At 35.3% G+C, this 15,502-nt stretch overlaps 1 protein-coding gene across 3 annotated transcripts in view; it reads left to right on the forward strand.

Moving 5' to 3' along the window:
* Positions 1-15,502, forward strand: part of LOC113417422 (cholesterol transporter ABCA5-like) — a 75,626-nt gene that overhangs the window by 12,081 nt on the left and 48,043 nt on the right. For all 3 annotated transcript variants that reach the window (XM_087956052.1, XM_087956051.1, XM_087956053.1), the window contains 7 exons: positions 2,848-3,077; positions 6,715-6,856; positions 7,831-8,019; positions 9,845-9,992; positions 11,939-12,107; positions 14,510-14,568; positions 14,857-14,967. In XM_087956052.1, the coding sequence (XP_087812178.1) occupies positions 2,848-3,077; positions 6,715-6,856; positions 7,831-8,019; positions 9,845-9,992; positions 11,939-12,107; positions 14,510-14,568; positions 14,857-14,967 (1,048 nt within the window). The remainder of the gene's footprint in view (positions 1-2,847; positions 3,078-6,714; positions 6,857-7,830; positions 8,020-9,844; positions 9,993-11,938; positions 12,108-14,509; positions 14,569-14,856; positions 14,968-15,502) is intronic.

A 15,502-nucleotide genomic window follows, 5' to 3' on the forward strand; every position in this document is an offset into this window, starting at 1 on the left:
GAAAGAAATACAATAGATAATTTGGAACACAGAGCATTTCTTGACTGGTCCATAATACTATATTTGAAGAAATATTTCCTAGTCAAATTTGTCTATCAAGTCTCCATATTATGGTTTTCTCTTCAGATCTAGACAGTGCATAAACTAATGAGTCCCTGTAATAGTCACCAAAATGTTTGACTGAATTTTGATTTAATGTTCATAATTAATAGCTGAATATGAAATTCTTTTGCTTGAGATGCCACATGCATGTAAACAAAGTATATTTTGGATTTATATTTTCACCAGAATATGTGTGTGTGTGTATATTTGTTTTCTTAAGTTTTCACAGGTATTTATATGTATGGTATTCAGCTTTGTTCAGGTATTTTCCCACGTCTTTAACTACAACTTTTAAAGCACAACTATAATGACGTGGAAAAATACCCGAACAAAGCTGAATACCATATATATATATATGTATGTATGTATGTATGTATGTATGTATGTATGTGTATGGATGTATGGATGTATGGATCTTTGGTTATTCGGGTTTTCTCCCGCATAAAATTGGAAGTATCTAGGAGACGTTTCAATGAAGTCTCATTCATCATCTTCAGGCTTGTGTCTTCGGCTTTGTTTGGGTTTGTGGGTGGCATTAGCCAGGGCTCTGGATTCGAATTCTTCCATACACAGGCATCACATCAAGACTGCCTTCAAACAGACAAAAATAGCAGCCATCCTTAGAAACCCCAAAGATAAAATTGACCTGGAAAACCAAGGCATATATGAAGTCCCCTGTGCATCATGCCCGGCCACATACATTGGACAGACCAATAGAAGAATAAGTACCTGCCTTGATGAACACAAAAATGCAGTAAAAAAGCTGGAACGCACTTCCTCACTAGTCCAACACATGAAAGCCACAGGTCATAGCATCAACTTCAGTGGCACCAAAACCCTAGCCACTATAGAAAACCCCAGCCACAGAATTATCAGAGAAGCCATAGAGATTGAAAAAAGACCAGAAAGCATGAACAGAAGAGATGATTCCACCAGACTGTCAATCATTTGGAAGCCTGCACTCACAAACAAAAAAATCTCCACACCACTAGCCAGGCAAACACCTGGGCACAAACAGATCCCCCCTGATACCTCCAGCTCAAACACCCCACAACCAGGCACCCAGATGAAACCTAGCTTCCTAACAAATGATAGCCGTCCATTTACTCGGAGCCAAGCTGCACTAAAAGCCTCCAATACAGGAACACAGTGTTGCCAGCCAATCAAGACACAAAGAAAGCCACAAAACAGACAGAAGATATTAGAAACACCAATCAAGCAGAACAAAGCAAACTCCAAGACCAATAAACACAGACCAAGACTCCCAACCAATCAGGATGAAGAAAAAAACATTCTGGCACAGCAGTAGGCTAGCCCCAAATTTAAAACTGAAACAACTGTAAAAGTCTGACTCACAGACGAACACAATACAGAAGCCTGATGATGTAAGATGAGATTCTGCCGAAACATTGCTACAACTTTAAAAGCACAACTATAATGACGTGGGAAAATACCCGAACAAAGCTGAATACCATACATATATATATTGTGTTTCCTTGTATTGACTGCTTAAGTCCTCATTGATTGTTGGGGATAATAGGATTATCTGTCTCTTCAGATATCCTCCAACTGTGCACTGACCAGGACTTTTAATTGAATCCATCTGCCTTGTTGCTGTTTATCTTCTGATTTTCTTTACTTCGGCATTTCCCAAAATTACATTTGCATATGTTCAGAATAAAATAGCAAGAGCAAAAGCACTTAGACTTATAGCTGCTTTACAGCCCTCTCTAAGCTGTTTACAGAGTCTGCATTTTGCCCCCAACAATCTGGGTCCTCATTTTACCTGTTTCAGAAGGATGGAAGGCTGAGTTGACCTTGAGCTGATGAGAAGTGAACTGCTGACAAGATGGCAGAACTAGCTTGCAATACTGCATTCTAACCACTGCACCACCATGGCTGTTAATAATTTATGCCCAATTATGTGTGCCTCCAATAAACTTTGGGTTGACTTGATTTATAATACTTTTGTTTTGTTTTTGCTATTCATAATATTTCCAAAGTCTTGTCAGTACAACAGTTTATTCCACTTGGAAACCATATAGACCAGGAACTGAACCATTTTGCAATGATTGGATCAGTTCCAATACTTAAATTTTCCAATTCTTAAATAAAGTGGCAAAGGAGCTTTCAAAACATCAATGATGAATATATTAATTACCACTTATCCAATTTAAAAAACGACTTAAAAAGGGGGAAAAACTGATTATTAAAAGCTTCTGAATCTAACAAGAACTACCTATCAACTACAACAATTTCTGAAGTTAAACTGTATTTTTTGCTTCAAACTGTGCCAATAGCTTAATAGCTTTTTTACCTGATAACTAGTAATTGAAATTCGGTCTCCACAAAGAGAATTCAAGCTGATCAGCCTAAAAATCACTCAGCTGCAACTGGGCTAATATAAATGTATTAGAAATCTGATTTATAGGATTTTCCTTTGGCTAATCTAGTAAGCTTTAATCAAGTTTTCTATCCATTGATACAGAACATATTTATCTTAATGCCTTCCTATTTTATTTATTCCAGTTTTTTTTCATTCTAAAATTTGAGCAGCCAATAGAAAAAAAGCAGAAATAACTATATAAAATAAACCAGACCTCTTTCGTCAAAATACTTTGCATGGAGATATAAAATAGATAAATTAGATCTATCGTAGATTGTTTTACAGCTTTAGATATAATGTTTCTTTATTAGCAGAAGCTATTCCAAAACCTGATTTTAACAGTCATTTTCTTTTTTCAGCTGAAGACTAATCACTCAATTTTGGAAGAACTAGAACAAACAAAAGCTGTCATGATGGGAGAATCTGCTATTTTGGAAATAGATAATTTTCCTCGTGCAATCATTCTGATTTACTTAGTGGTTGCCTTTTCGCCTTTTGGTTATTACTTGGCAATCCATATTGTGGCAGAAAAAGAGAAGAAATTAAAAGAATTTTTAATGATAATGGGCCTTCATGACACTGCCTTTTGGTGAGTAAGTTCTTTAGCTCTTCGTTGTTAAAACAACTGCAGCAGCTCTTGTTCAGTTATACAGTTTGAGAGAAAAGATACAACATCTTGATTGTAACCCAAGATAAAAAAGTCTCTTTGTAGAAAAGATTTCAGGCTGTTCTCAAGTTTTCCTAGACTATTTCTTAGAATGGATAGATATGACTACATTGTGATATTTTGAACACTGAAGAATCAGATGCAATTTTGAAAATAAAAATGACACTTGAAATGTTTGCTGTCTTTGCTCACAATTATATCATCACTGGTCTTTCATCACTGTGTGTGTGTGTGTGTGTGTGTGTGTATACACACACACATATACACATACATACATATACACATACACACACACACATATTAATGTTAATGAAGTTACTTTGTAAACATGTACAAAGTTTATTTAGAGATTGCTCTTTAAAGATAAGTTGATTTGCTTTTCTGGATTGATGCTGTCATTCTGGATGTTGAAAAACTGATTAATGCTTGTGTGCAGATTCTCAGTTTAAATTTTGGGTGCCTATGCATGATAAAGCTTTAAATTGAGAGCAGATGTAAAGGGGATGCATGAAGCACTTGATTGGTGGAACTGCAGAGGCTTTCCCTGCCCTTCCTTTTTTTAAAAAAATGTAACTAATATGATGGAGTTGTCTGGTTTTCTTCTTCTGGAAAATTTGGGGCAGTCTAATTTAAAAAATAAAATATGTCCATTGACAGCCATCTTTTCCTCTAAATATCATTCCTAGAAGTCTTAATTCCACACTTTTGTTCCTTCCCTCTCCCTCCCTCCCTCTCTTTCTCTCATCACATAGTATGTTCAGAGAATAATTGTGGTAGCCATTCTTGAAGGATTTGGACTAGCTGTCACAAAAACTAGTTTTAAACAGTCTTTTGTTTAAATTTCTTAAAGGAATTCCATAAACAAATTCCGTAAACAAAGGAATTAATTCCTTAATTTCTCATGGTCTTAAGGAATTAATTTTAGCATTTATGGTAAAATTAGTTCTTTTTATTTCAAAATTAAAGCTGGGAAAAATGTTTGAAATATGATTTCTGCATATTTTAAGGCAAAATTAGGTGCGAATATACATATATATTAGAGGTACACAGGAAAATACACTTGTATACTTGTGAGTTTGGAAGCATCTTGAATTGATGAAGCAAGATAAAAAATTTCTTAATTTTGGAAAATTCAGTGAACTTTATTTTAAGGTACTATAGAACATGGGTGTCAAACTCGTGGTGTCACATTGTCATGTGATGTATCGTGACTTTTTTCCACTTCGCTGAACCTGGGATTGCATCTGGCCCGCAGGCCGCAAGTTTGACACCACTGCTATAGAAGGATTTTTGCAGAGCAATGACACTTTTGTGTAAAGGACAGGCTTTAAGATATTCCTCTATTTTCTTGAAAAATCCTGATAGTCATGAAACAACTGCCATATGATTTAAAGTTAATTCTAATATTATTGCTGATTCCTTTGTTGGGGTCAATGATGACTTTAGATATTAGTGCACAGGTATGAATGTGCACAGGTATGAATGTAGTGACTGCCTATAACTCTTTAAAGCAACAAGATAGTTTGCAAACAAGTGATTTATTCTTGTTCCTGTGCTTTAGAGCAGCGGTTGCCAACCAGTGGGCCGTGAGAAAATTTTGGTGGGCCGCAGAGAAATCTCACCCCCAGAGCACCCTCACAAAGCAATTAATCCAGGCTGCGCAGAAATACAAGGCTGCGCCACCCACATGGCCCGCGGGAACCCTCCCCACCCACTCACTCCTTACCCGGTAAACTTGCCTGCTAAATTGCTATTTTTCCTTTTTCCGACCATCATCTGTTCTGCTGTGCCGGGAGATTTAGATTAGCTAGGAAACAGGAAATGGTTGGATTTCTTGCTTTCTAGTTCTTAAATCTTCGGCTCAGCACAGCCGAACCTCCCTTAGGACTGAAGTTTTGCTTGCAAGCAAATTCAGTGCAGACTCACGGCAAGCAAATTTGAGAGACTGAGCTAGCCGATGGCAGATAGATAGATCACTCAATGATTCTGTGAGCAACTCAATCTACCTGCTTTGCCTGATTTTGGGTAAAAGTTGCTCTTTTTTAAAAATAAAAAATTCAATATTTACATGCATGGTGTGTTGTGAGTTAATTTTGTGAGTTTGCTTGCAAGCAAATTTTATGTGACAGATTGAGCTAGCCAATGGCAGATAGATAGATTTCTGAATGAATCTGTGATTCTGTGAGCAAATCAATCTGCCTGCCTGCTTTGCCTGATTTTGGGTAAAAGTTGCTCTTTTTTATTAAAAAATCAATATTTTTATAAATATTTATAATATTTACATACAAGCCATGCCCAGCCAGTCACATGACCATCAAGCCACACCTACAAATTAGGCCACACCCACAGAAACAGTTAGTGGTCCCTGGGATCTAAAATTATGAGTTTGGTGATCCCTGAGGTCCAAAAGGTTGGCGACCCCTGCTCTAGAGCACCTTTTGGGAATCGCATCAAAAAGACTTTAAAGTCCTACTAGATGCTTACCTGTTAGTTGCCTAGATATTTGTAAAGCTTTTGTCTTTTGTATTGACAGTATTGCAGAATTCTGTAATTCTTCATATATTAGGTGTTCCTATTAGTGGGCTATCTAGACCCATTGAGAACATTCATATCTTGCACTAAACCAATTTCTTATGAACACAGTTTATTGAATAAATTGTAATGGTTTGGTTGACATGTAATACTGTCTGTGGATGTGCCAAGCCAAGAGCAAGAGGTCTTTGATTAAAAACGTTTTGTTTAAAGGGAACTAACCCCATTTTATTTTATGGTGAAGTGGGCAGCTATATAAATTAGATAGATGGGATTCAAAAAAATGTATTACTGGTTCTGTGGGTGTAGCTTGGTGGGTGGTGGGTGCTTGGTGGGTGTGGCTTGGTGGATGTGGCAGGGGAAGGATACTGCAAAATCTCATTCCCTCCTCACCCCACTAACCTGCTTTCCAGCTCCGTTCTCCTGTGCAGGGCAACAAAAGAAGACCCAGCCAATCAGCTGGGACTCGGGAGGCAGAGAATAGATGGGGGCAGGGCCAGTCAAAAGTGGTATTTGCCGGTTCTCCAAATTACTCAAAATTTCCGCTACAAATTCTCCAGAACTGGTCAGAATCTGCTGAATACCACCTCTGGTGGAGGTAGAGGGAGGGAGAGAGAGGGAGAGGAAGAGAGAGAGGGAGAGAGAAAGAGAGAGAGATATCACAAAAAAGATTCAGTTTTTAATTGCATGGTTGCTTTTTGAAAGAGCTAGAACATGGATTGGCAATAATGGGCAGTTTGTTATCTGTGATACCACTGAATTATGTTTCTTGAATCCTCAATTTTTTTAAAAAATAGGTGACTGTCTTCCCAGATAAATATTGTAAAATATCTGTTGCTACATTAAACACCATAAGATTTCTGCCTTTTACATTTTTAAAATTTATTTTTTTGATATCTGCAACATTGTGCAAAATAGCATGATGGTGCCTGCTGCCTGAAAAGATCTTTGAAACAGAAGTTATCCTTGTGTAGTAATATTTATAGCTTTGAATTCATGAATCTTCATTGTGTATTTTCTTTTTTAGGCTTTCTTGGGTCCTACTGTACACCAGTCTGATATTTGTCATGTCTCTTCTTATGTCGGTCATTGCAACATTTTCTTCGCTTTTCCCCAAAAGTAGCAGCTTTGTGATATTTCTTCTTTTTTTCCTGTATGGAATATCCTCCGTAAGTGTTTTTGTGTGTGTGTGTGTGTGTGTGTGTGTGTGTGTGTTTATGTGTGGTCATTGTTACTATATTGTGGTTATCAGTAATGTTTTAGAGTCTTATTTGACCTACATAAGCAATTTGCTACTGCTGTGGTTTTGTTTACACTGAATGATAGCTGGCAGAGTTCTAATGCAATTTTATTTGCTTAGATAGTTTAACAGATGTTGCTTCTTATTCTGTTTTGAGTATACTTTCTGATTTACCTAAGTGTTTTCTGTCTTCAAACATGTAATGTTTTATGATGATTATAGACATCACTATTATTAACAAATATTTATGTAGTCCAAAAGGCTCTAATATTGAAGTTATGTTAATAACCTGACATTGTTATATGAAAATAAGTACGTGCTCTAGCTTTTTATTGGTTTCTGATCTGGTTCTATATATTGAATTCATTGTCCATTTTTATAATGGAGCAGTTGTGCAAATTAAATAATCAGCACATTGCTATCCTCATTTTTCATTATTTACACATCAATTAACAAAACTAAACAAATCATACAGAATGTCATGACATTCCTGAACTGGAAAGGGTTCTGTTTGAAAAGATAATTTGACCTTGGATACAATATTATTTTTTCAACTCACAATGAAAACATATCTTGCCTTTACTTTTACATATTACATTTTATATTTTTACTTATGCTGAAAGTAAAATTGAATATTGCAGTCTATGAAGGCCAGATTATTCTCAAAATTTAGAAATGCCTTGCTCATCTCTGATTTTTAAATCCTCTGGCCACCCCAAAACACATAATTTAAAAATTTAAAAATAAAATAAAACCAATCCAATGAAAGCCATTTTAGCAAGAGCCATCGGTACATTAATTTAGATTATTCTAATTGCTGCAATATCAACATAGAGACCATCATTTCAGCATTTTACTGTAAAGTTTCTAATGCATTGAAATAATTGTTTCATTTCTGTTTAGGTTTTCTTTGCATTCATGTTGACTCCTCTTTTCAAAAAATCAAAACATGTTGGTACAGTTGAGTTTTTGTCAACCCTGGTTTTTGGTATTGTGGGTCTAACAATTTTCCTGGTAGAGGATATTCCAAAATCCTTTGTGTGGCTGGTAAGCCCTCTGTGTCAATGCACATTTTTAATTGGTGTTGCACAGGTTAGTAAAATACATTATTTGCGTATTGCTGTACAACTTTCTACGGTTCGAATCCCAGCTATAGACACTAGTGAGAGAAAACAAATATAGAGACAGTATTTGCCTTATTCTATACTTGCAGTAAACATGTTACTTGCTTGTTGCTATTTCCGTCATCAGTTAAAAATATTATTTAAAATATTAAGGATCGATTTCTGTAACAAACTAATAATCTTAGAATAGAAACTGATGGATATCAGATTCTTTAGTGAGCATTGTACAGCTGTTTCTCAGGTTATGACAGCAATTGGGAACAGGGTTTCAGTTGTTAAACAATGCAGTGATAAAGCACAGGTCACATAACCACACTTCTTAGTGATGGGAGTCTAAGTTGCTATCAAAACCCAGGAACCCTGGTGGCACAGTGGTTTAAATGCAGTATTGCAGCTAACTCTGCCTACAGTCTGGAGTTTGATCCCGATGGGGCTCGGGGTTGACTCATCCTTCCATCCTTCCATCGATTAAACGAGGGTCCAGATTGTTGGGGGCAATATGCTGATGCTAGTATAGTACAGTATAATGGAACAGTACATAAATCTTAAGTGCTATTATTATTGCTATAACTCCCAAATGTGTGGGTCTAGGTCATTAAATAGGAAGAGGCAAGACTCTGAGGTAAAAAGTGTGGGTGATGCTGCAGAAGCACAAGCAGGTCAGTGGGGGCACAGGAGGGCTGGTGGAGGTGTAGGGCAAATTGCACATGGGGCCACAGGAAGGGGGTGTTGCAGGCAGGCATGTGCTACAGAGTTTGGTTGGTGTTGGGTGCTACAGAATAGGAAACTTCCTGGATCTCATAGTCCATAGTGGGCTCCTTGTGAGAAAAGGTGGTGCAAGTGATTTACTGGGGTGTCTTGTGATCTTCCCTGTCGCCTTCCCCATTTACTTTGCTTGTGAGAAGACAGCAAGGAAGGTCACAAATGATGATCATGTAATGCAGCTTGCTGCGTTGTAATCATGTAATCAGCACCCAGATCACAACCACATCACTGCATTCAGAACATCAAGGACTGATCATAAGTCCATTTTTCAGCACTAGTTTTGTAAGTCTGAGTGGTGGCTGAAGCAGTGGACATAAGCTGAGGCTAATGATATGTAGGAGATGATTATTAGTTGCAATTTTGTTTAGAAAGAAGCTTTATCAACAACACTTTTGTAAAACAGTTTATTTTTTGATGTAAATTTAGGTCATAAAAAAGTTCATTATGTTACAGCAGGAACAACAGCTGCTGTTCTTCTCTGGAAGCAATTTCTATAGTAAATGTTTGCATGCTATATTCTGGTTATTGTATTGCTTAATATTGCTTAATTTTTTTTCATGACAGTCACTCGTTTATATTATATTTGAGATCAAAAAGCAAGGTTGCAATATAGCCAGGATTTGAAATTTGCACAAGCAAATATGGAACAACAGGACAAAAGACTATGACCATTTGAAAACATGTTAATGCTTACATGTGCAGTAAAATGTGTGCTTATTTTTAATATAAGTATTAATTGCCTGAGTTTGAAGATAAGAATTAACTTCAGAAATATGAAACTTAGTATGAATAAAGCTAATTATAAAAATAAACAATAAACAAGCTGTATCCAAAATATCCAAGCTAAACCAGATCAATGATGAATCCTTAAGAATAAAGTGGTTTCAAATTCATTGCTAAAATGGAATAATTCATATGTGCCAATCTGCAATGGAGTGCCATAAGTGTTTATCAAGTGTTTATTTAGTTCCTTAATATTTTAATGCTATGATGGTATTCCAAATAATATTCAAATTCTTTGTTTGCAGGTTATGCACTTAGAAGATTATGAAGAAGGAGTTCATTTTTCAAATTTAACTTATGGACCTTATCCATTAATTATTGCTATATTGCTCCTAGCTCTTGACAGTGTGCTTTATATACTATTAGCAGTTTACTTGGATCAGGTTATTCCAGGTATGATTGAATTTCTGACTCAGAAAAAATGATTTCAAATAACTATAATAATTTATTTGATCTGCAACAAATTCAAAACTCAAGTTACATTTATCAGCAATGTGTATTTTATATATATTTGTAGCAATACCTGTATTCTGAAGGATCAGTGCATTTCTCTGTGGGATTTTTTTTGCAGTCCGAGTACTTGATACAAAACTATAGTACAATTGCGCTAGTACATTTGTTGAAATGTATGACTATTTATGGTTCTATTTCATATGTATTACAATATAACATTCAGTTTTTACAAAAATGACATGTAATAGGCCTGAACAAATCGCTTTAGCCGTTATAATTTATATAACCCTTGTATCTCAGAAAAGCACAGCAAAAATGTATGAATAACTCTTAAGGACAATAATATACTATCTGACATGCAGTTTATTAAATATTTGAACTGTTTCTTTACACTCTTTCTCTTGAAAAGTTGGAAGTTGTTTGATTTAATAAAAAAAAATAGCAATTTACATTCAGATGTCTCTTCTTGGTTTTAGATTGTCAGCAAATCAAAATTTGCCATTCTATTTACTCTAAACTGGGCTAGAGTGAATGTAATTATATTCCAGTCTAAAACCACTTCTAGTTTTAGTCTAAAACTTTAGTCCAGTCTAAAACCATTTCTAACAGAGAACATTTGCCTATATGTTGAGGTGGGGAAAGAACTTAACCGTGGAGTTAAAATAATAAGTGAAACTTTTACTTGTGCGTTGCATTAGCATCCTTCCAATGTATCACAAGCATCAAAAAGTACAAATACTTGGAATGCATGGGAATAAATTCTGCCAGTTGTTGAATATTATTGTGCATAATTTATTTCATGTATACTCTTGTTACATTAAAAAATAGTTCACCACAGATAGGTTCATTCTGGATGTTAAGCCATTTCTTAATTAATACCCTGTTTCTCCAACAATACGGCCTCCCCCAATAGAAAGTCCCAGCATGTTTTATAGGCATGAAATGAAATTAAGCCCCTCCCCCCCAAATTAAGGCCTATATTAAAACATGCGAAATGGGGGGGAATGGTGGGGGGGGGGGGCTTGCCATTAGGAAGTACTTTTGTTGCACACCCAGATATGGTGCTGCCTGTGTTGACCCCGATATGAAGTGCCCCACCAACGCCGTGGTCATCCAAGCCATTGCCGCCTGCCCGCCTGAAGATGTAGGGGGGGGGGACTTAAGTCACCCCCCGAATAGACGGCCTAGCCATTTTTTCGGGGCTCAAAAAAAAAAAAAAGACCCGGCCTTATTATATGAGAAACATGGTATGTTGAATATCTCATAAAGAAAACTCAAATATTCTGCATTTTGGCCCAGTGAGATATACGGACCCTGTGATACATTCCTTGATCTATTTGAGCAATAGAGTTTTGATTTATACTGAAAATTTAAGACCATGTTCTTTTGCTGGAGTTTGATACAGGTAGTCCTCACAACAGTTTGTTTAGTGACCAAAGTTACAATGGTCCTGAAAAAAATGACTTATGACCATTGTTCATACAACCATTGCAGCATCCCTATGGTAATGTGATCAAAATTCAGACACTTGGCAACTGACTCATTTATGATGGTTGCAGTGTCCTGGGGACCTTTTGTGACCTTATGACAAGACAATTGGGAAGCCAGATTGACTTAATAACCATGTGACTAATTTAACAATTGCAGTGATTCACTTAATGGTGCTGAGAAAGGTCATAAGATGGGGCATAACTAACTTAACAGTTGTCTCACTTAGCAACAGAAATTTTGGGCTCAATTATGATTCTAAGTTGAAGACTACCTATAATTAATGAAAATAATTCAATCATAGACCAGCATAAGTGAACATATATCTTTTAAATGTTTATATATTATTACTAGCAGCATTTAATATTTGTAGATGTTATTTTTCTTTTATTGCTCAGGAGAATATGGATTGCGTAGACATTTTTTTTTCTTTCTCAAGCCTTCATTTTGGTCAAAGAGAACAAAAAATTACAAAGAATTGTATGAAAGCAATATTAATGGGAATTTAGATTTCAATGAGATCATTGAACCCGTATCATCAGAGTTTCAAGGAAAAGAAGCTATCAGGTATGATTGGCTATTTTGTGGTTTTGTTTCAACTGCTAAAGCCAGGTGCTAATATTTCTTTACCTAATTTGAAGTTTCTTATCTAAATTTCTTACCTAAGTTTGATAACTCTGAAGTTATCTTACATAATCAGCAACTATGGACTAAAATTAAGTAATGAATTTTATATGTGAATTGTCCTTACGATTTATATTGACTGTTTCCTAGTATGATTTGATCGTTGATTGTACACTGTGACTATCATTAAGTGTTGTACGTTATGATTCTTGATTCTTAACGAATGTACCTTTTCTTTATGTATACTGAGAGTATTTAAACCAAGACAAATTCCTTGTGTGTCCAATCACACTTGGCCAATGAAGTATTCTATTTTTTTAAGTCTGTATAAATTCAATTTTTTTAAAAAAACTACTTCCAAACTTTTTGCTTAAAGCATTTAAGCACCATATCTTGTCAATATTTGATCCAGCTGTTTTGAGGATCTTTTTATGTCATGTGAGTCATTTTGCTTTGGCAACAACAATAAAGAAAGTATTCAGGTAATCCTCACTTAATGATGGTAACTAGGACTGGAATTTCTGTCTCAAAGTGATGCAGTTATAAAATGCAATGTCACACGGCCTTTCTTAAGTGAACCCATAGTGTCATTAACCATGACATGAAGTCAGCATTTGCGACCTTGTGCTAGCTTCCCCATTGACTTTGCCTATTGGACGCTGGCAGTGAAGATTGCAAATGGTGATCACATGACCGTAGGACACTGCAGCATTGTAATTGCAAGCAGAATGCTGAGCAAGCATGGGATTGCAATCACGTGACCATGAGGATGCTATGACTGTCATAAATACAAGGACCAGTCATAAGTAGTACTCATTCAGTACCATTATAAATTTGAACAGTCACTGCTTGAATTGTCATTAAGTGAAGATCACTCGTGTGTGTGTGTGTGTGTGTGTGTGTGTGTGTAGGTAGGCACAGAAGACCCTTCACATGAGTCTTGAAGGAATGTTGTTTTTCAATGTTGTGAACATTCTATTTAGAGCATCAATCCAGATACTCTACGAAATCCTTTTTTTAAACTTGTTGGTAAAAAGAAAGTTCACTTTAAAAAAATTAACTAATAATTTCTGTACTAAATCACAAAATTGGGTTAGATAGATAATGAATTATAGCAAAAAAACCATTGAAACTATCAGTGTTTATAAAATAGAATTTAAATCAATGGTCAGTAAGCATGAATAAATCTGTGTAAAAATCAACCATGCAGTCTACATGTAGAAATTGCATTAGATATGTCAGTTGTATATAGCAAGCATCTAATTGATCATAAAAGTAAAACTGCTTGCATCAAACATAGTCAGATGGTTATTTTTGCCTAGAGGCCGAGGCAGATAAAACAGCTACATCAGCCTGAATGTTCAACATCTAGAAACTTTTTAAAGAGAAAATTATGGTGGTTTGTATTCAATATAATGAAAGTTGTTTTACTAGGTGCTTAGGAAATCTTTAGTACATGAATTAGTACTAAAACAAACTGATCCATATCCTTTTAAACACATGTAGAACCGTTTTGCCAACTTTTCTTTAGTATTTCAAATATGAATATATGTATTTATTTAGCGTATGGCATATCATACAGGGATTAGCAATGTATATTAATATTTGACCTAGATTAGTAAAACACAAAATATAAACGTTAAAAATTTCCATGTTCAAATACACCTAGGCCATCTAACCATTGAAGCGCAGCATCCTTTACATTAAAAATCAGATACTGGACCGGTATATGCCCTCAGCCAGTCATGATGTGATCTACAGTTGTTGTGATATGCCCCCGCAGTCATGCTTAGAAGAGGATACTATTCCCCCATTTATACAGAGAGTCCCGGCAGATACTGTGTGTGGTGCAATTCCTATTCAGTATTATCCATTGCTGACTTAGTAGTTCAAAGCCTGGTACCTTTTTTGTGGAGTCATTTATATATTTACCTATATCTGTGACACATTTGGTTTTCCATTCGGAATCAATGTTAAAGTCATTGAGCAGATGTTCTGTAAGTGCCAGTGACATGCAATGTCTTTAGGATTAAGAAATGTACCCTTTAGCCATTAATAGCAGTATTGTACTGAATTCAACAAAGTTGAACAACAAAGTTGAACAAGAAAGTTAAACTCCAAGGGAAAAATAGGATATTGAATTTAGACATGTTCCCTACTTAAGAGCTCTTAGAAACTGAGAAACTTTCAACTGTGCTTTGTGAGTCTTCAGTTAGCATTAATTTAGATTTGAGTAATATTCATGCTAACATAATGATTCTTTCATATTGCTTGCTTTTTATCTTGCTGAAATATGATCAGAGTTTAGCTTTCCTTTAAAAAAAAATTATCATGTTTTCTTTCAGAATCAACTGTGTCCAGAAATCTTTTGTTAAAAAAGGTGAAACTGTGGAGGCTTTAAAAAGTAAGAATTTGGGGATTTTTCAACTATTTATCACAATAAAAATCCTTGAAGTTTAAGTGGGTTTTTTTTTTGTCTTCTGATAACCAGAAGCTTGGCAAGTTCCTGTTAATGTTCAATGGCATATTAAATAATCTGTGAGTTTATTATGTTAAACACAAACTATTTTTCAAAGGTGAATTCAGTTTTACATTAAGTGTCTTAATGTTTAATAGTAATGTAATCATTAGTGGTATGGTATTACATCATTGACTTCTTGCCTGTTGCATAATCATGTCATTATTTTATTAGATTTATCCTTTGATATATATGAGGGCCAGATTACAGCATTACTTGGACACAGTGGAACAGGCAAAACAACATTAATGAACATTCTTTGTGGATTGTGCCCACCTTCTGATGGTAAATATGATCAAAATAATTTTGATTTGCCATATTTAATGGCAAGTAAAGAGAAAATGCACTATTTTAGGTTTTTTTATATGTATAATTACATTTTGTTTTGATCCATTTTTGGTCCTTTCAATGATTAATGCATATAACCTATTGCTGTACTTTCCAATTAATCAAGACTTCAACCCCAGAATTTAGGAGAAAGGATTGCAGTTTTTTCCATAGCAATATCCTATCCATGCAATGCAGAATAGTTGCACATAGCTTGACATTTCTGTTTTGAATAGGTTATTTCTGCTCTCTTTTAATTATACATTGAGTTCCATTTCAACGAACTGGGACTTATAATTGTAGGATGTTAGAATCAGATATTAGGAGTGTAATCTTGCTGTTCATTTGCTTATCCCTTTGTTCTGTTCGATTTCCTAAATATATGTTTCTTTTTCTACCCATGCACCAAATAAAAAGAAAGTACAAATAAATCTCAATTTGTAAAGAGAAGGGGTTTGTAAAGAAATTGCTGTGTACATGCCAAGACCTACTG

This window comes from Notechis scutatus, chromosome 2, assembly GCF_049901735.1.
Source record: "Notechis scutatus isolate UNSWTSFEM ecotype Mainland chromosome 2, rNotScu1.2, whole genome shotgun sequence".
NCBI lineage: Eukaryota > Metazoa > Chordata > Lepidosauria > Squamata > Elapidae > Notechis > Notechis scutatus.